Source organism: Oncorhynchus gorbuscha, linkage group LG10, assembly GCF_021184085.1.
Source record: "Oncorhynchus gorbuscha isolate QuinsamMale2020 ecotype Even-year linkage group LG10, OgorEven_v1.0, whole genome shotgun sequence".
NCBI lineage: Eukaryota > Metazoa > Chordata > Actinopteri > Salmoniformes > Salmonidae > Oncorhynchus > Oncorhynchus gorbuscha.
The window spans coordinates 43,163,416-43,183,968 of record NC_060182.1 but is presented as its reverse complement, the minus strand read 5'-3'; the positions used below and the strand labels follow the sequence as shown (position 1 = coordinate 43,183,968).

The window sequence follows — 20,553 nt, the reverse complement described above, 5'->3', positions numbered from 1 at the left end:
TGAAACCCTGGCACCTATCAGCTCATCCCCAATTCCCCACTGAGCTAAACCTTTTGGAAATGGCAAGTTCACTTCCTCATCCAAGTGTTGCAAATGCTGTCCAGCAGCTCAAATCAGCAGGATTGGGGGACATTTTTATTAGGAGGGACATGTACCATGATCACAAAAATAATGATTATGATCACATGAGCAGCAGTGTCTGGCGTTGTCACACACTGCGGGGACACCTAGGGCTGTTACGGTGACCATATTATCGCAACACCAGCAGTCACGAGTCTTGACCGCAGTCAAATTTCACGTGACCGTTGGGTCACAGCAACTAGGCTTTTCTAAAACTGTGTTCTGATGCCACTGCTGGCCATTAGTAGCCTACCAAACTTGCTAAATGGCCTGGTACTCAGAGCTCTATTGTCCCTCGAATCACTCTGACATCAATGCAAATGCAATCAAAAATCAAACACTTCATGAGCACCCTGGCATTCAGAGTTTGAGTGGAATAGGATCACTTGTTGCTCAGCCAGAATCAGCTCCTCATAGCTGGTAGATGCATGGAATGAAATGCATTGAGTGGGCAAAATATTATTTCCATGCCATAGACTGACCAGGTAAATTCAGGTGAAAGCTATGATCCCTTATTGATGTCACCTGTTAAATCCACTTCAATCAGTGTAGCTGAAGGGGAGGAAACAGGTTAAAGAGGGTTTTAAGAAATCCTAAAACTTTAGGAACACCTTCGGAATATTGAGTTGCACTCCCTTTTGCCCTCAGAAACCTCTTTGTCGGGCATGGATTACAAGGTGTCAAGTGTTCCACAGGGATGCTGGCCCATGTTGACTCGTATTCTTTCCACAGTTGTGTCAAGTTGGCTGGATGTCCTTTGGGTGGTGAACCATTCTTGATACAGAAGGGAAACTACCATACCCCGTTCAAAGGCACTTGCATTCACCCTCTGAATGGCACACACACAATCCTTGTCTCAAGGCTTAAAAATAATTATTTAACCTGTCTCCTCCGCTTCATCGACACTGATTTGAAGTGGATTTAACAATTTAATCGAAGTATTCACCTGGTCAGTCTGTCATGGAAAGAGCAGATGTTCCTAATGTTTTGTACACTAAGTATTAAGCCATGTTGTGCAACATTTCTATAGGGTATGCTAAGCAATTGTGTGAGAAAAGAGTTTTGATGAACACTATTAAAAAGAGCAGGATCCCATCAGCTTTCTATAGGCTAGGCCTACTATTTATTTCTCAACTTTCTTAATATTAAGCGCATTGCTTCACTTTTCTAACATTCGTTATTCAGGTTCATACGCCCCTGTTCCGACAGCTGCATGATAATGGCCCATTCAAAATCCAAACTTATTTCACACACAGTGCATTTGTAAAGTATTCCGACCCCTTTTTTGACATTTTGTTACATTACAGCCTTATTCTACAATTTATTAAATAGTCCCCCCCCCCATCAATCTACACATCTACCCCATAATGACAAAGCAAAAGCAGGTTTTTAGAAATTTGTGCAAATGTATTAAACAGATTTTTTTTAAATCACATTTACTTAATTATTCAGACCCTTTACTCAGTACGTTGAAGCACCTTTGGCAGAGATTACAGCCAGGTTTCCGCCAGACTTGTCGCTTGGCATTCAGGCCAAAGAGTTCAATCTTGGTTTTATCAGACCAGAGAATGGTGTTTCTCAACGTCAGAGTCCTTAGGTGCCTTTTGGCAAACTCTAAGCGGGCTGTCATGTGCCTTTTACTGAGGAGTGGCTTCCATCTGGCCATTCTACAATGAAGGCCTGATTGGTGGAGTGCTGCAGAGATGGTTGCCCTTCTGGAAGGTTCTCCCATCTTCACAGAGGAACTCTAGGGCTCTGTCACGATTGGGTTCTTGGTCACGTCCCTTACCAGGGCCCTTCTCCCCTGATTGCTCAGTTTGTTCAGGCGACCAGCTCTAGGAGTCTTGGCGGTTCCAAATGTCTTCCATTTAAGAATAATGGAAGCCACTGTGTTCTTGAGGAACCTCAATACTGCAGGCATTTTTTGATACCCTTCCCCAGATCTGCAACCAAACGCAATCATGTCTCAGGGCTCTTACAGACAATTCCTTTGACCTCATGGGTTGTTTTTTTTTGCTCTGACATGCACTGTCAACTGTGGGACCTTATATAGACAAGTAAACTCAGCAAAAAAGGAATTTTATTTATTCCATTTTAGAATAGGGCTGTAATGTAACAAAATGTGGAAAAAGTCAAAGGGTCTGAATACTTTCCAAAGACACTGTATAAGGGTTGGGTTGGACGATACTTTTCTCGTTAATCTTTTTTTTAAACGGATACTTAAATAATAATCAACCAATGTAAGACTTTTTAAATGCTTTATTATCCAAATGTTCAAAGTGCGAGTGGGCGACAGAGAAACAAAATGGTGCAATTTGAGGCCATGTGGCAGAGAGTGCGGTGGGCGCTGGAGATGGGTGTTAGCAGGTGGGTCTGGACAGGTATGATGTAGTTGTCATTTGTGTGTGTGTGTATGTTATGTATTGTATAAAAATATCAAATAAAATATATATTTTTTAAATATGGAAAAAAGACAAGCTTGCAACACGCATCTGATTATTCATTTATGAATAGGATTTATTTTGTTTACATTCTTCATTGTAACCATAACGTCACATATAATTGAACCCACACAACATGAGCAGGTTAACTTTGTCAAAACATTTGATTTTTTAAAGACTATCAGAAAGAATGTTGGTACTTATTTATTTTGATCACTCAGCTTTGCTGACAAATAGTGTTATTTTGTGGCATAGCCTACTAAATAGGCTAAGCCTAAATTAATTAAATTGCCTAAATAAACTATAGTACATTTCATAGATAAAAGTAACTCGGTCTTGAAAATATCGACCATGTTTTCTCCTCGCTAGACTCTTTCATTCAGTTTATTCTTCACATCAGCAAAGAAGGACTCCGTTTCAGAAACTCACTTTATATAGAGGGGCCATCAAGTCTAGAATTTGTTTCTGTCTCTTTTTAGAGTGAGAGAAACCAAATGCCGACAATACCTATTTTTCGAAAAAATCTTCAGTCCACATGTCAAGTGTAGTTGCACCATTGTATTTACCCAAGTTATCTGAACTCTGGGACCACCTGCCAGCAATTATTATTTTTTTGCCTGATGCAGGAATCTATTGCCTTAAAGAGAGACTCTTGGACTGATACATTCACACCTCCATTAATTTACCAAAATATAGTCAATTTGTTCCACAGTTCAGACTACTGATAGATCAGCGTTCTTACTCCCCCTTGTGTGATAGTGTGATGCAATGACAGAATGACGCAATTTACCAGAATCTGCCACCATCTACCATAAATGGTCACGGCATAAGCTCAAAACCTTTAATTGAGCAAACACTGTAGTTCACTCCAAACGTGGTTATAGCGTTGACTGCATGCTGACAGTGAATTCAGAGACAGCTAACTAGACTACAAACATATTTTTGCCAGACCCTGTGAAGTCTACCACAACATACTAAACAGTTTCCTGATTAGCACGGGATAGTCTGCGTTTTAATTTAATTGTGTATTAGAAACGCAGTTTGAGATTATTTGTGTGCAGATTTTGCCAGTGGTTGAATGGGGAATTGGGCTTCCCGGGAACATGTTGTCTGAGGTTGAAACAGTAACCAAGGAGGGCGGAGCTTAGCGAAGGGTCAATTGTTGAGGAATGTACGTATGAACTATCTTGTGAACTTATTCTTTCTCAAAGGCCCAGTGCAGTCAACACTAAGGTTGGAATAAGACTGTAAAATTGTGCAAATTATGATCATGCTCTTTTAGTCTACGGTAAATTAGCTAATAGACCAATAAGAAAGAGTTTCAAACCTCTCTGCCAATAACAGCTAGTTTTCAGTTTTCCCCCTCTCCACTCAGACCATTCCCAGACAGTACTAGCAAAGTTCTTGCTTGAAAAATCACAGTAAGGTACCGTAATTTCTGGACTATTAAGCGCACCTGAATATAAACCGCACCCACTGAATTATTAAAAAAAAGATGTATTTTGTACATAAATAAGCCGCACATGTCTATAAGCCGCAGGTGCCTACCGGTACATTGAAACAAATTAACTTTACACAGCCTTTAAACGAAACACGGCTTGTAACAAAAATAAATAGGCTTTAACGAAACACGGCATTATGTGACGGTGCTCAGTTTTTTTGAAAGCGGGAAAAATCCATAAATTAGCCGCGTCATTGTATAAACCGCGAGGTTCAAAGCCTGGGAATAAAGTAGCGGTTTATAGTCCGGAAATTATGGTACTTAATAGTTACCCAGAAATGATTTGATATTGAAATAAAAATAGCTACATTGGGGCCTCCAGATTTGGCGCAGCGGTCTGAGGCATGGCATTGCAGTGCTAGAGGCGTCACTACAGACCCAATTGGCCCAGGATCATCCGGGTTAGGAGAGAGTTTGGACAGCCTGGATGTCCTTTTCCCATTGCGCTCTAGCGACTCTCCTATTGGCGGCCCGGGTGCATGCATGCTGACTTCGGTTGCCAGTTGTACTTTGTTTCCTCCGACCCATTGGTGCGGTTGGCCTCCGGGTTAAGCTAGCAGTGTCAAGAAGCAGTGCGGCTTTGCAGGGTCATGTTTCGGAGGACGCATGGCTCTCGATCTTCGCCTCTCCCGAATTCGTACTGGAGTTGCAGCGATGGGACAAGACTGTAACTACCAATTTGGATATCATGAAATTGGGGAGGAAAATGGGTCAAATGTTCAACAACGAAAAATGAAAGAAATTAAAAAATAAATCCAATGTAGCCATTTTTATTATATATATTTTTAAATGTTTTACATTTTTTGTGTAGTGTTTTGGGAATCTGGGCTCAGGGCTTGGTCATTGAATAGACTTAAGTTATTTCTGCATTTTATATGGTGCGACTTGTTTGTTGTTTTGTTTTCCCACCAGTTTACCCCTGAGGTTCTGGATCAACATCTTGAAGAACCCCCAGTTCATCTTTGATGTTCAGGCATCAGACCATGTGGATGCTGTGCTGTCTGTCATAGCCCAGACCTTCATGGACTCATGTACCATCGCAGAGCACAAGCTGGGCAGGGTGAGCCACACACAGGGAGAGGATACCTTACCAATGATGCTATAAGGGAGAACGGCAGGTCTAGCAGAAATTAAGGGAGAGTAGAGATGCCAGGGGTTTTGAAAGAAAGAATACTAGTTAATGAGAGCATGCAGGTTCTCAACATTCATGTAACCATACTGTGTTTCGAGTATAACATGGAAATGTTTTCCCCCCTCTAGGACTCTCCTATCAACAAGTTACTGTATGCCAGAGATATCCCACGGTACAAGCAGATGGTAGAGAGGTGAGAATACACCAGGCTCTTGCCCTCCTGATTGGCAGAGCAGAGGGGGCATCGCCACTGTATCAGTGCATTGCTGCAGCCACACTGAGCCTGCAGGGCTTCTTCTATGGAGAGTCTGTTTGGCAGCACGCTGCACACACCATTGCTGTAGCTATACACTATGCTTGAGGAAACTCAGTCATACGAATTCTACTGTACAGTCTTGGCCAAAAGTTTTGAGAATGACACAAATATTAATTTCCACAAAGTTTGATATTTTTGTCAGATGTTACTATGGAATACTGAGGTATAATTACAAGCATGTAATAAGTGTCAACGACTTTTATTGACAATTACATGAAGTTGATGCAAAGAGTCAATATTTGCAGTGTTGACCCTTCTTTTTCAAGACCTCTGCAATCCGCCCTGGCATGCTGTCAATTCATTTCTGGGCCACATCCTGACTGATGGCAGCCCATTCTTGCATAATCAATGCTTGGAGTTTGTCAGAATTTGTGTTTTTATTTTGTCCACCCGCCTCTTGAGGACTGACCACAAGTTGTCAATGGGATTAAGGTCTGGGGAGATTCCTGGACATGGACCCAAAATATTGATGTTTTGTACCCCGAGCCACTAAGTTAACACTTTTTCCTTATGGCAAGGTGCTCCATCATGCTGGAAAAGGCATTGTTCGTCACCAAACTGTTCCTGGATGGTTGGGAGATGTCGCTCTCAGAGGATATGTTGGTACCATTCTTTATTCATGGCTGTGTTCTTAGGCAAACTTGTGAGTGAGGCCACTCCCTTGGCTGAGAAGCAACCCCACACATGAATGATCTCAGGATGCTTTACTGTTGGCATGACACAGGACTAATGGTAGCGCTCACCTTGTCTTCTCCGGACAAGCTTTTTTCCAGATGCCCCAAACAATCGTAAAGGGGAGTCATTTTCTCTGATGAATTTACCCCAGTCCTCAGCAGTCCAATTTCTGTACCTTTTGCAGAATATCAGTCTGTCCCTGATGTTTTTCCTGGAGAAAAGTGGCTTCTTTGCTGCCCTTCTTGACACCAGGCCATCCTCCAAAAGTCTTTGCCTCACTGTGCGTGCAGATGCACTCACACCTGCCTGCTGCCATTCCTGAGTAAGCTCTGTACTGGTGGTGCCCTGATCCTGCAGCTGAATGATAAATGGTAGATTTAGGTGCAATCTTACTGGCAGCAATATCCTTGCCTGTGAAGCCCGTTTTATGCAAAGCAATGATGACGGCACGTGTTTCCTTGCAGGTAACCATGGTTGACAGAGGAAGAACAATGATTCCAAGCACTACCCTCCTTTTGAAGCTTCCAGTCTGTTATTTGAACTCAAACAGCGTGACAGAGTGATCTCCAGCCTTGTCCTCATCAACACACACATCTGTTAACAAGAGAATCACTGACATGATATATTTTGTGGCAGGGCTGAAATGCAGTGGAAATGTTTTTGGGGGATTCAGTTCATTTGCAGGGCAAAGAGGGACTTTGCAATTAAGTGCAATTCATCTGATCACTCTTCATAACATAACAAAGCAGCAGAATTTGTGAAAATGTATATTTGTGTCATTCTCAAAACTTTTGGCCACGACTGTAGTCATTAGAATGCAATGGATTTCAGAAAGGAAATGCCATGTATTCATTTATTAGAAAAAAGATTAACAATACATTAGGTATTGGGGATTGGCTCTGCCCCTTCAGGGTAGCTCAATGCCAGAGCAAAGCTTCAATATACAGTCAGGTCCATAAATATTTGGACATTGACCAAGTTATTATTATTTTAGCTGTCACAACATATTGGAGTTGAAATTAAATAATGAATATGAGCTGAAAGTGCAGTCTTTGAGCTTTCATTTGAGGGTATTTACCTCCAAATTGGGTGACCGGTATAGGAATTAGAGAACTTTTTATATATGGTCCCCCCGTATTTAAGGGACCAAAAGTAATTGGACAATTGGCTGATCGGCTATTCCATGGCCGTGTGTGTTATTCCCTCATTAGTTAATTTACAAGTAAGCAGATAAAAGGTCTAGATTTGATTTCAAGTGTGGCATTTGCATTTGGAATCTGTTGCGGTTAACCCTCAATATGAAGTCCATAGAGCTGTCAATGCCAGTGAAGCAAGCCATCATTAAGCTGAAAAATCAAAGCAAACCCATCAGAGAGCAAAAACATTAGGTGTGGCCAAATCAACTATTTGGTACATTCTTAAAAAGAATGAACACACTGGTGGGCTCAGAAACACCAAAAGGCCCGGATGTCCATGGAAAACAACTGTGGTGGATGACAGAATAATTTGTTCCCTGGTGAAGAGGTTTTTCTTCACAACAGTTGGCCAGATCAAGAACACCCTCCAGGAGGTAGGTGTATCTGTGTCAGAGTCAACAATCAAGAGAAGCCTTCACCAGAGTAAATACAGACGGTTTACCACAAGATGTAAACCATTGGTAAGCCTCAAACAGGAAGACCAGATTAGAGTTTGCCAAACATCTAAAAAATCCTGTACTGTTCTGGAACAACATCCTATGGACAGATGAGACAAAGATCAACTTGTACCAGAATGATGAGAAGAGCATGGATAAGCGAAGGAAATGCTCATGATCCGAAACGTACCACCTCATCTGTGAATCATGGTGGGGTTAGTGTTATGGCGTAGGCATGTATGGCTGCCAATGGAACTGCTTCCCTTATATTTATTGATGATGTGACTGCTGACAAAAGCAGCAGGATTAATGAAGTGTTTGGGGCTATATTATCTGCTCAGATCCAGCCAAATGCTTCAAAACTCATTGGACGGCGCATCACAGTGCAGATGGACAATGATCCGAACCATACTGCGAAAGCAACCCAATACTTTTATATAGTCCAAGAAGTGGAATGTTCTGCAATGGCCAAGTCAATCACGTGACCAGAATCCAATTGAACATGCATTTCACTTGCTGAAGGCAAAGCGCCCCAAGAACAAGCAGGAACTGAAGACCGCTGCAGTAAAGGCCTGGCAGAGCATCACCAGGGAAGAAACCCAGCATCTGGTGATGTCTATGGGTTCCAAACTTCAGGCAGTCATTGACTGAAAGATTAAAACTCACAATTTAATTTGTGATGGTTAGTTTGTCCAATTAGTTTTGAGCCCCTAAAATTGGGGGGACCACATAAAAAGTGGTGTAATTCCTACACTGTTCAACCGATTTTGGAAATAAATACCCTCATATTAAAGCTGAAAGTCTGCACTTTCAGCTCATTGTTTCCCTTCAAGTCCGTTGTGGTGGCGTACAGAGCCAAAATGATAACTTGGTCAATGTCAAAATATTTATGGACCTGACTGTATAATAAAATAACTACAGGCAGTGAGCACAGTATTCTATACATCTCCCCCTGCAGGAAGGAAAATGGAACCAAACAGGTGGAGGCTGGGGTGGTGGTGGGTAGCAAGAAAAAGCAAACTCATACTAGCAGTAGCAGAAAGTGGCAGAGGATGTGTGAGCAGAACCTGGTCAGTTTAAATAGACCGCCATATTAAGTATGAAGTGTTAGCATCTGATCTGCACCAATCTCAGACAGGTTAGCATTTTTCATCATGAATCTTGTTCTGGAGGCAACTCTGCAGTGGTCATTAGCTGACACAGCCACAAAGTCATACAATCAGATTTTAAACCTAACCCCACTGCTAACCCTAATGCCTAAACTTAAATTAAGCACATTTTTGTTTTCATTAATTTATACAATATAGCTGGCGCCATCTAGCGGAAATCGCTCAGATCTGCCTCCAGGACAAGATTAATTCATTCCAATAAACATCAATTTGCCAATCTTAGCTGATGCATACACCTGAGTTTCCCTTATGAACCAGCTTCTCTTTATGAATGAGTGGTGTATGAGTGGATTTTATGGATTTTATGAAGGGTGCACTAATCTCAGACTTCCATTCCATCTCTATTTCATTCTCTCTTTTCAGATACTATGCTGACATCAGGCAGACCATTTCTGCCAGTGACCAGGAAATGAATTCTGCTCTTGCAGAACTATCTCGAGTATGTTACATAAAAATAAAATGAAAACACTGGTGCATGTTTTGACATACATTTTCTGCTGTAGGCCTTTTCCGTTTAATCTTTGGTTGTTTTTGCATAGAGCACTTAGAAGTTATGAACCAAAGTTTTAGTATTTCCACCTTTCTTTACAGAATTATGCTAGTGAGGTGAACTACCTTGTAGCCCTGCATGAGCTGTACAAGTACATCAACAAGTACTATGATCAAGTGAGTCCAACATTTCTATCCATTGGTTTTTGAGGCCCATACTTGTCATTTCTATATGATGTTAATCTAGTTGATGAACTTAAGCTGTTATTGGTATTGTCTCCTCCCAGATCATCACTGCTCTAGAGGAGGACCCTACAGCTCAGAAGATGCAGCTGGGCTACAGGCTCCAGCAGATTGCGGCTGCCGTGGAAAATAAAGTCACTGACCTATGATAACAGTGTGGCCCTGAGACGGGACAGACCGAGACCCTGAGGAAAAGACACCCGCTGTGAGGAGTAGTCCGAAAGGAAAAGGAAAAAGACCTTGTGCATACAGTGTGTGATTACCCTCTCTTTTTGGCAGACTGAAGGAAGTAAAGAAGGTCGAGGGGCACTCAGTGGTGCTCTTCTCTTTTTGCCATATCTGTGTAGAGTTACTGTGCGTAGATTCTCCTGACAAGCTGCACAGGAGATTTCCATAGCAACCTGACTATATTTACCCGCTGCTACTCAGTGTGTACATACATAGACATTATCCTGAGTAAATTAGCAAAGTCCTGTTGAACTCTCTGGACTGCTGCAGAGTTTCTGCAACACAAACAACGTCTTACTGGGATGAAATGGATGGATAAAGCTTACAGGACTAAAATTAATTGAATAGCACTTATTCAATTATGCTATTGTCATTCACTTGCTAATGCCTTCTGTTTCCCTGAATCACATTTTCAAAGTCTTACTTTTCTGGTAGAACTATCCTTTGCAGACAACGTGTGAGGTAGTATTGTCTTCACTCATCCTTTTCACTCCCCATCAACGTTTTTGTCGATCCACAAAGTGTTTCTGTTTCATGTAGTTGAACACTAAAGAACAGACTGCTTTCAATACATTGTGAAAATGTTAGGTACTCCATGTGCTGGCTTTTATAGTCACCCAGCTTTGACATTCTCTATGATTTGAATGTTCCTTTCCAAAATCGGTATGATGTACAAATAATTTTAGTGCATTTCTGATGGTAATTCTACGGTTCCCTATAATTGCAGTAGCCAAGCTGATATTTTCCGTTCTGATGCTGAGATGATGATAGACATCTCTATCTTAAACCTCCAGAGAAATCTCAGCTAGTTAATGTTGAATCTGCAGAATGTTTCCTTCTCTTAGCAGGGTGCCAGACTTCACTACACATTGTCTGTGAATGGCAGACTAGAAGGTGTTCTCAAAAAGGTGTATTTTGTGAGCAGCAGGAGCTAGTAATCAAACACAAGAATTTTCAGAACTGAATGCGATCAAACAGTTTGTTTTAGAAAATGGCTGGTTATGTGTGACCAATATGACATTTTCTGTCAACACTGTGGGATGCGACGACTAACAAGCAACAGTTGTTCCTGTTTGCAGGTTTTTCCGACACTTGATTATTTAAACAAATCACGATTTAGCAGGGTGTGTATCATTTGAATTTCGGAAGGGGGGAGATGACATTTGTCCTTCTGACTTAAAAGAAACTTGTAGAGAAAGGGGGGTGAAGCTAACATTCGGCTTCCGCTCCTCATTCTAGTATCTTTTCTCATACATACCCCCCAGAACTTGAAAGAGTATCTGACGCAATTACGTAAGATTTTAGTTCTGGGTATTTGAAATTAGTATAGTTGTAAATGTTGAGCAAAAGGAGTATGAGATAAACAATATTATATTGCCAATCTCATAAAACTTGCAGCATGACATGTTTTTAGTCTCAACAATGAATCCTTTAGCCCAAGGCCTCATGACTGACCTTTTTTTATGACTGAAATTAAACGGTAGCCCTATTGTTTGATTTTCACTAATACAACATTTTAACCCTCAAGCTACTGACTGGAGTCATTTTGACACCATAGGTATATTTATCATAGCCCAAAGGTGGTTTATTAAAATCTTCAAATTTGTAATGACTTGTTCTTAACAAATCTAAATCCATGTTTTTAGTGTTTCTGTATCAATATGGGGGTCATTCCTCCAATTCGATGCCTTTTGGGATGTGTAATTTGGTGGGATTTTTTATTGTTGATTTCACCTCATTTTAACATTCTGTCATAAAAAGCACATGTTCAACTTAATAAAAAAACGTGTTTTCCCATCTCAATAGTTTAAATAATTACTATAGTAAGTGCCAAATAAAGTAACCTGGTTGACAATTTAACCGTAAATCCATAAAGCCATAAATCTCCTTGTGATGGGGGGAATGGAAGTTTGTTGTGCAACAGGGAGGGGCAATTTGAGTGCAAGCTTCAACATTTTTTTTTTTAAATATTAAAACATTTCTAGCCTGTTTATCTATGGGTAACAGGGTTGACACGTTATGCTCGAACCATTCGGTTTCCCACCAGAAAATGGCCAAAAAGTGTAGAACCATCTCACCTGTTTTTACACTCATTTCATTATCAATGTTCAATGTTTATTTTCAAACATTGAGTTCACATAACAGCGTTCACCTTTAAAATGAGGGACTGTTTTTTATTTATTTATTTTTTTACCTTAAAATGAATCACTAAATAAATAAATTAAATACTTTTCAGAAATTACTTTGTCAAAGCAACAAAATAACCAGGGCTACACAATCATGTGAGAACTTTTTGGGAAGTCACAGATGATGCACGGAGGGGCATGTCAAAATGTTGAATTTTGGCACATTAGCAAGGCTTTATATAAAAAATATGCTTTATTGAATTGTGCATGTGATCTATATTAAAAGGGCACTTCATTGAACATAACAGGTTTTTAAAATTCAATATTGGTGCAAAATTTTGCCTTAAAATGTCAAAAGGACGCAAAAGATACTAATTTTGTGGAACAACCCGTGGACTATTCAGAAATTCAATTCCTTTTGGGATAGTTTTGACCCTAGCCAAAAACACTTAATTTTGTCTATAGTAATTTGATTTAAAAAATGACTTTTTATTTGAATCTAGGTTTCTCTAGAGACAAATACAAGTTATCCATAGGGTGGAGGGGGACCTGTATCAGTGATTTTGATCCAATACAGATCCTCTGCAGAGATACAGCTCCCCATGTAACTTACTTGCCTAACATTGTACATTTCTTTACCATGTATCGTATGACTGTACTACAAAACCAAAATAACCTTATTTTTGTGCATGTAAAAATCTGACAATGGTGTACAAAGTTTGCCAGTGGTATAAATACTTGATACATTTACATTTACATTTAAGTCATTTAGCAGGCGCTCTTATAGAGCTGCAATAGAGAACTCCGGTACACTCCAGCTACATAGAGAGCTGTATTGGTCTGTATTCTCTGCAAAGTTGTTATTCTATGGCAAATCTCCCAAAAAATATTTATTTGAATCCAGGTTTCTCTGGAGACACAATATTAAGTTATACGTATCATTAGAGGGTGGAGGGGGACCTGTATGAGTGATTTTGACCAAATAGACCGATCACCTGCAGAGATGGAGCAGCTTATGTACTCGCCAATGGGTATAAATCAAATCGATCACATTTTATTTGTCACATGCTTTATAGGCAACAGGCGTAGACTAACAGTGAAATGCTCACTTACGGGTCCTTTTCCAACAATGCAGTTAAAGATTTTTAAAAATAGACATGAGGAATAAATACACAGTGAATAACTCAGTAAAAATAAAGAGTAGTGGTAGCTGCAGTGTGTGTGTGTGGTGTCTGGGGAGGGGGGGCAGTGTCGGTGTGTGTGCATAGTCAGTGCAAGAGAGTTGGTAAAAACAAAGGGAAGTCCAGGTAGCCATTTTAATTAGGTATGTAGCAGTCTTGTTTAAAGGTCTTATGACTTGGGGGTATAAGATGTTCAGGGTACTTTTGGTTCCAGACTTGGTGCATTGTTACTGCTTGCCGTGCTGTAGCAAAGAGAACCGTCTGTGGCTTGGGTTGCTGGAGTCTGACAATTGTTTGGGCCTTCCTCTGACACCGCCTGGTATAGAGGTCCTGGATGGCTATAACTAGGTACGACCGTGTACAAAATCTAAATTTACCTTCGATATATGCCAATTTGCAGTCAAAACAGCTCAGAACAGTCTGTCGGTCATATTAATACTTGGTAAAACTGTAATACGGAAACCCACTACCCTCTAAAATGAACACACAGTGCTGTGTATTCTCTATGGTAAATGTTACATAAATTCCTATATTCTATAGGTGCAAGCAACTTGTGATATTTTGGATGCTATACCATTTGTTTTGAGGTGACTTTGGGCATGCTTTTGAAGCATCCTGCCATAGCCTCTAACACTCCCATTGTTTTACTAACAGTGATGGTAATGCTGTCTGTGGGCTTAGTAAATAAAGTAAACTAAGCCATACATTTGGTACATTTCTTTCAGGCTCACTTTTTGAAGTGAATTTAATCATTACTTTTCAATAAAATGTAGAATATTTCAAATGGTGTACCATCTCTTTAAACGGCAGTACTTTTTACCACAAAATATGACCATTTATACGTTCAACATTCTGAAAACGAAATGATACTATAATAAAATAATGGTAAATGAGCTTTTTCTGTAGTAATGTGGATAGAATTTGGGAGAAAAGGCTGCAAATTGAATGAAGGAAACATGAGTTTTTACTGAATATGCTAATTAACTCTAATTTAGCTAAAATAAGTGTTTTGGTCTCTTTTTCAGATTACATTAATTACATGTCTAATGTTTTAAAAAGAAATATGTTGCTATTCTGTTATGACTGTTTCTTTTTCAAATATAGTTTCTTCTTGGGGTAACAATGAACCCAGATGGTAATCGATGTATGAAAATATTTTGGTAGCTTGAGGGTTAAAATATTTTTAGGTTTTAAAATTGTATTTATTTATTTATTTTCCTGTCTGGTTGGCTGCTGGTTCGTTATCTATTTACGAAGACCAAATAATCAATGGAATTACAATGAAATCCATTGTTTGAAAGTGAGATCCGATTTCATGCAAACGCCTGTCATATTCTTCTTTGGTACTGATGACATGGTCCACAATGAATGAATTACACTGTTCTTTTTTAAAATATTTTTTTATAAATGCGTAGAAGCTTTATGTAGGCCTATATTGGTCATGTTTTGACTTTTGACCCTTTTTGATTTCCATTACTCTGTGTTTGTGGGTTGGGTAAGGGTATACTTTACAAAAAATCTAAGTATCAAAATTACGACTCGCATTACATTCTGGGACTACTGCTTTTTGACATGTGAGTTTTTACATACATTTTTAGATGTCAAGCTATAATAAGGGAATATCTGTTTGTTAGTAATGTAGAGCAAGTTATGTTGGCGATTTTTAAAGTACATTTTTGTCATCTCTTGCCATGGACATAGCAAAAGCAATCCTTGTTTGTTTTCCTTGCTAAATTCAAACATTATTTGGATTTCCTTGTAAATACTTTAACGATTTGTAAGTAAGCCTACCATTAGCTTTCTCTAACTGTTTGATAGGTGAAATGTAACTTAATGTCATGCAATAAAATAGTCAAAATGTCAATGTAATTTGTGGTTTTGTATTTAAAGTGATAATTATAGAAATGTAGGGCTTTGAGAGTACCTCTGTTATGCCGGCCATCAACTGTGCTACAGCAAGAACCTTCAAGCTGGAGTTAATCCTACCCTATATGGAGCTAGTGGCCCTATATGTGCCTAGTGGTTAGAGCGTTGGGCCAGTAACCGAAAGTTTGCTTGTTAAAATCCCCAAGCCGTCAAAGTGAAAAGTCTGTCAATCTGCAGTTAAGCAAGACACTTAACCCTAATTGCTCCAGGGTTGCCGTCAATAATGGCTGATCCCTGGCCGTGACCCCACTCTCCGAGGGTGTCTCAGGATATGCAGAAAATATATTTCCATTTCACAGCTTACAATCATACAGGTTACCCACTTGTACATGCAGTGAAACAGGACTGCGTGTACTTTTGGGGGCCCCCCACCTCGCAACAAAACATTTTAGAGGCGCCCTTCTTGACAGTGGAGAGAAATTGAAGTTCACTTCCTGCACTTACATTTTTTTTGCCATGGCGCATAGAGAACTTGCTTTAAAATTGTACAATTTTCTATCAATTCTACACATTTTGTGATGGGTTGGAAATATTTCTTTTGTTGTTTGATAGCAAATTCCTGCAATTCTACACATTTTGTAATGACTTATGCCATGTTATGATATCCTGAGTAAGAATGACAAACCAAATTAACTGCATGCTTTCCCGAGTTGTAGTGGGAGGACCACGCAACATATCACCGCATGACTCCAAGCTTACTTCGATATGATGGTTATTATATACATTTTTGCACATAAACACGTTTCCACCGCCATAATTCATTTAACAGACACAAAAAGATCCCACCTTTTCTATTGTTATTATTTGGTCGGGGCCCGAAGAGACCACTTATGTTGCTTATGCCTGGATCCGGCCCTGTGTAGAAGTGCTGGCGTATGAAGAGTAAACTGTATCATTAAAAGCATTTTCACATCATTAAGTTCCAATTTGTCTGACACAGATTTACCATTGAACATGCATATTAGTCCAGGAGCTGGCACAATCTAAATCTGGAAAAGTGACTTTTTAATGAAGGGAACCACAGGGTACTGCAGCACACTACTTATGCCATTGACTCAAAATGTGAATTGTGTTGCTTCATGTAGGCAGATGGTTTACAGTAAATGGTGTTTTTCCAATCATTTTCAGATTGCTCTATTTGTTATGCTGTACTTCCAGCCAATCATTCTGCTGTGAGATATTTACAGTATGCCTGTCTGGTGACTGGTATGATGAAGAGGTTTAAGAGGAGCTCATGAAAATCAGATAGCCTTGGCAGAAAGTCCTCAGTGCCATGTGCTTTACCCTCCCCCCTAACAAGGGCCAGGAGGTTGTGAGTGTTCAAAAGTGGAAACAGTGTCACGTCAAATGAATGCAAGTCAGTGATGTTGTGCTAATGAAGACCTTGGGGTTTAGAGGGGAAGGTTGGTGGGTGAAATAAGTCAGTGGGGCCTGGCCTGTGGTACTCCCTGCTCGTGTCTACAAGAAGTAACCAAGTTTCTCTCTCGTTGCCGTACCATGTTTGGTTTTAGTCCAGTAGCATTTGTAGTACAGTTACAGTAGCTGGTGGCAGCACATCTAAAGATAAGTGATCATTAAAAAAAAAACGTGCTTTTGCAATAGGCGTACAGAAAGGTGAGATACATTAAACATTAACCATATGTTTATTGCACCTATTCAGTTTTAGACCGTAGCTATAGTGTAGAGTGTACAGGGAACATTTGGATTCCTACCAAGTACTGAGGATCAATCCCCTGTCTTTATGGGAGATTAACACTTGTCTCCGTTTCAGTTCATCTTTTAACATGGCTAGTTAAAAGTTTTATGCGATACCTATGTTATCCAACTTGTGTTTTATATGCACCCCCTTCTGACCCAGTTGTCAAACTCTCCTCATCACGTTTGCATCTCAGTCAAAGAAAAGCTACAGCTGAGCCCTTGTGGGTCTGCTACTTGTGTTACCACACATTGGAACAGCAGCCCTAATGGCTAACTGAGGCTTTACAGCTTATGCCGTGCCAAGATTAGGCCGTAATTCAACCAGGCCATAAATAGGAGGTGAATTATGTTTGCAGTAGAACAAGAATATTCAGCCTAAAGAAAATTCACCCAGTGTAACAGGATGAAACAAAGAGGTTATGATGACCTCTCAAACAAATCTGTCTCGTGCTAGAAAGATGTTTGCCCAGTTAGCAAAATTATTCCTGGGCAACTGTAGGCTACATACTTTGTGTTTTTCTGGCCCAGTATAAGCCTGGGTCTCCAGCCCAAGTCTGGTGCACATACTGTATCACCGTTAGATTAAAAAGGAGAGGCACAGATCTGGCCCACACACTGATAAACTACAAATGTGTGGCCCAGCTCTGGCCCACACAGTGTAAAATGATTCATTCTAAATGATGTGGCCCACATCTGGGCCATATTGTGCAAAACGATTGTAAAATAAAAAAGTGTGGTACTAGTTTTGCCTACACACTGACCCCGGTCCAGAAGTGGGCCAGATGTAGGCTGCCACATAACCTTAAATGGGGCTACATTAAACCAGCTACTCCCCAAATAACATTAAAATACTATGCTATTAAAATCTTCATTTAAACAAAAGACAGGAGTGGTTGTTTTATATAAAACGGATTGTTTGGATCCTGGCTGCTGATTGGTTGATAGCAGGGAGTTACTCACCACAATCCCCAGGTAATATTGACAGGCCATTTGAATTATCATTCCACTCCCCCACAGCCATGCCAGGCAATTCATAAACTTCACCTCACCTTGACAAAATACAGTATTCCCCATACTTGTAGCCTATATATTGGATTGCAACAGTTGGTGTTTGTCCAAACCTTGCTGCCTGCCTCTCTTTTGTTTTGCAATCCCCACTGTGCCATCGAGAATGAACTTGTCTGGGTGAGACTGACAGCTTCTATGAGCCAGGCAAATTCATTTATCAGGATCATTATAATGGATCTATCTAAAGAAATGGCAATAGAAACAAATGTGAAACTAACAAAACTGCACATAGTTTGCTGTCATTTCAGCTGCTTGTGTGCTATATTTAGTTGGCTAGATAGCAAAGTAGGAGCTAACCAGCATAGCAACATTATTTGCTTGGAATGGACGACCAGTCCGCTTGGCTGGCAACCATGCCAATAGAACGGACGACCAGTCTGTTTGGCTAACAACTTCAGAATCCCATAACCAATGACTGGCTTTTGCCCGGATTCTGCTTTATGTCGGGCCTAAGAACAGCCCTTACGACCATGATCCACTAACCTTGATAATTTGGACAGCCACACTAGCTTTGCCCTCATGTGGGCGCTTGCAAGCAAGCATTTAAGGGATCAACCGCTATATTGAACTTTGATTGGTCCATCGCTCTGTGATATAGCAGAGTACTTAGCTTTCTGCAATTTAGGTCCCGCCTTGTTCATACTTCCTCGCCTATGCATGCATCGCTCAATGCCCCCGCCCACTTCACTTATCTCTATTGAAAACGAATGGGTATTCCGTTGTTTCATCGCTCGATCGTGGACCTGGACTGTTAGTGGGGTGTTATTTACAGGATTACTCCCGGGTTCTCATGCCCCTTACTAAAACATGTTGAGTGTTTTGAAACGTTTCTTGCCAATATTGTCGCATTGATTTTACAAAAGCATTTCATAACGCTCGGACAGAAACATGGTGAGCTGTTGCAATTTGGCAACGTATTCATGTCCCAGCTATATCATATCCCCTGTAGCTCACGTTGTTGTTGAAAATGTCCCTGCCTTTGACCACATATATTATATTTATATTGTTATGACACTGTGCCTTTTCATGTAAAAAAAAAAGTCTTTATCAATAAATCCTGCACCTATGAATCATCTCACCTCCCGTGCCTATAATATCTAGGCACTATATTATTGTTTTAAATTTCTCTCGACCTGATTTAGGTCTACAGCCTAAAGACACATAAATTAAGGATTAAGGTCTTGTAAATACGCATTTCACGGTAAGGTCTACCCGTTGCTTTCGGCGCATTTGACAAATGCAATTTTGATTTGAAATGTACCAATAATTAAGGTCATAAGTCACCTTGGACCAATTAAACAGTCAACCCAGTCGTGTAGGCTATTGAAACCGAGCAGGGGGCCTCTTCCTCTCAGCTCCAGCAACTTTCATTCAGTTTATCGCTGTCCGCCTTGCGGTTTCTGAAGTGTCTTCGGGTGGCGTGTTGGAGCAGAGTGTTAACAGCCCAGTATTAATCACAAAGAGCAGAGCCATGCCTGAGACCTCACCCTGCTCCACCCTGTATCGTGACCGTGGATATTTTTACCCTCTCTTCAATTCCATGAGTGGGGTGGAAACATACTGATGAAAGTGTACGAAGTGTAGCTTCCCACTGATTTGACTTCCCACGGTGGCCATCAAGCAACTGACAGAAGTGAACTCAATGACACAAGACTCGTTTGATATAGCCCATATATCTACTTTTACTGTTCCTAATTAGATCAAATCAGATATAGCTTATTATATAATTAGATAAAGCTCTTTATGACTGCACCATAGAAGGACAAATCTAATGCAGTGTACAGCACGTGTCCAGTGCAATACTCTTGTGCTACGTGGTTTTACTTCATCATGCCGAGATTACTGTAACTCTTAGTTCAAAATTATGCAGCTTGGTTTTTAACAGGCACCAGAAAATGTAACCATTTGAAATCAAATTAAATTGTATTTGTCACATGCGGCCGAAAAGAACGGGTGTATACTTAACTGTGAAATGCTTGCTGACGAGCCCTTCCCTACTATGTATAGTTTAAAATTAATAATAATTAAAAAACAAAATACACACGAATGGAGCTATATACAGGGAGTACCAGTACCAGGTAAATGTGCAGGGTATGAGGTATTTGAGGTAAATATGTACATGAAGGCAGGGAAAAGTGACTAGGCATCAGGAGATAATAATAAGAGTGAAATAAAGAACAGAGTAGCAGCAGCATATGATGTGTGTGTGTGTGTGTGTGTGTGTGTGTGTGTGTGTGTGTGTGTGTGTGTGTGTGTGTGTGTGTGTGTGTGTGTGTGTGTGTGTGTGTGTGTGTGTGTGTGTGTGTGTGTGTGTGTGTGTGTGTGTGTGTGTGTGTGTGTATTTAAACACAACTATTTTAATTTCTCTACACTGGCCACTAGTCACTTTTAGAATAGATGTTAACCTTTTAGTAATCATGTTTAAGGCTTTTTTTTTAGCCCCGTCCTATATCTCAGATATTTTATCTCCCTGTGAGCCAGTACACAGCCTGAGATCCTCTGACAGGGCACTGTTGACCATTCCAAAGTCTTGGTTGAAAATGACAGGAGACTGGGCATTTGCATTAGGGCCCCTAGACTTTGCAATTGTCTACCAGAGGAGATCAG

General features: G+C 40.3%; 1 protein-coding gene across 2 annotated transcripts in view; it reads left to right on the top strand.

Moving 5' to 3' along the window:
- Positions 1–15,123, top strand: part of LOC124046144 (plexin-B1-like) — a 60,185-nt gene extending 45,062 nt beyond the window's left edge. For both annotated transcript variants that reach the window (XM_046366214.1, XM_046366215.1), the window contains 5 exons: positions 4,975–5,122; positions 5,323–5,387; positions 9,351–9,426; positions 9,579–9,653; positions 9,764–15,123. In XM_046366214.1, the coding sequence (XP_046222170.1) occupies positions 4,975–5,122; positions 5,323–5,387; positions 9,351–9,426; positions 9,579–9,653; positions 9,764–9,868 (469 nt within the window). In that variant the 3' untranslated portion in view covers positions 9,869–15,123. The remainder of the gene's footprint in view (positions 1–4,974; positions 5,123–5,322; positions 5,388–9,350; positions 9,427–9,578; positions 9,654–9,763) is intronic.
- The last annotated feature ends 5,430 nt before the right edge of the window (positions 15,124–20,553 follow it).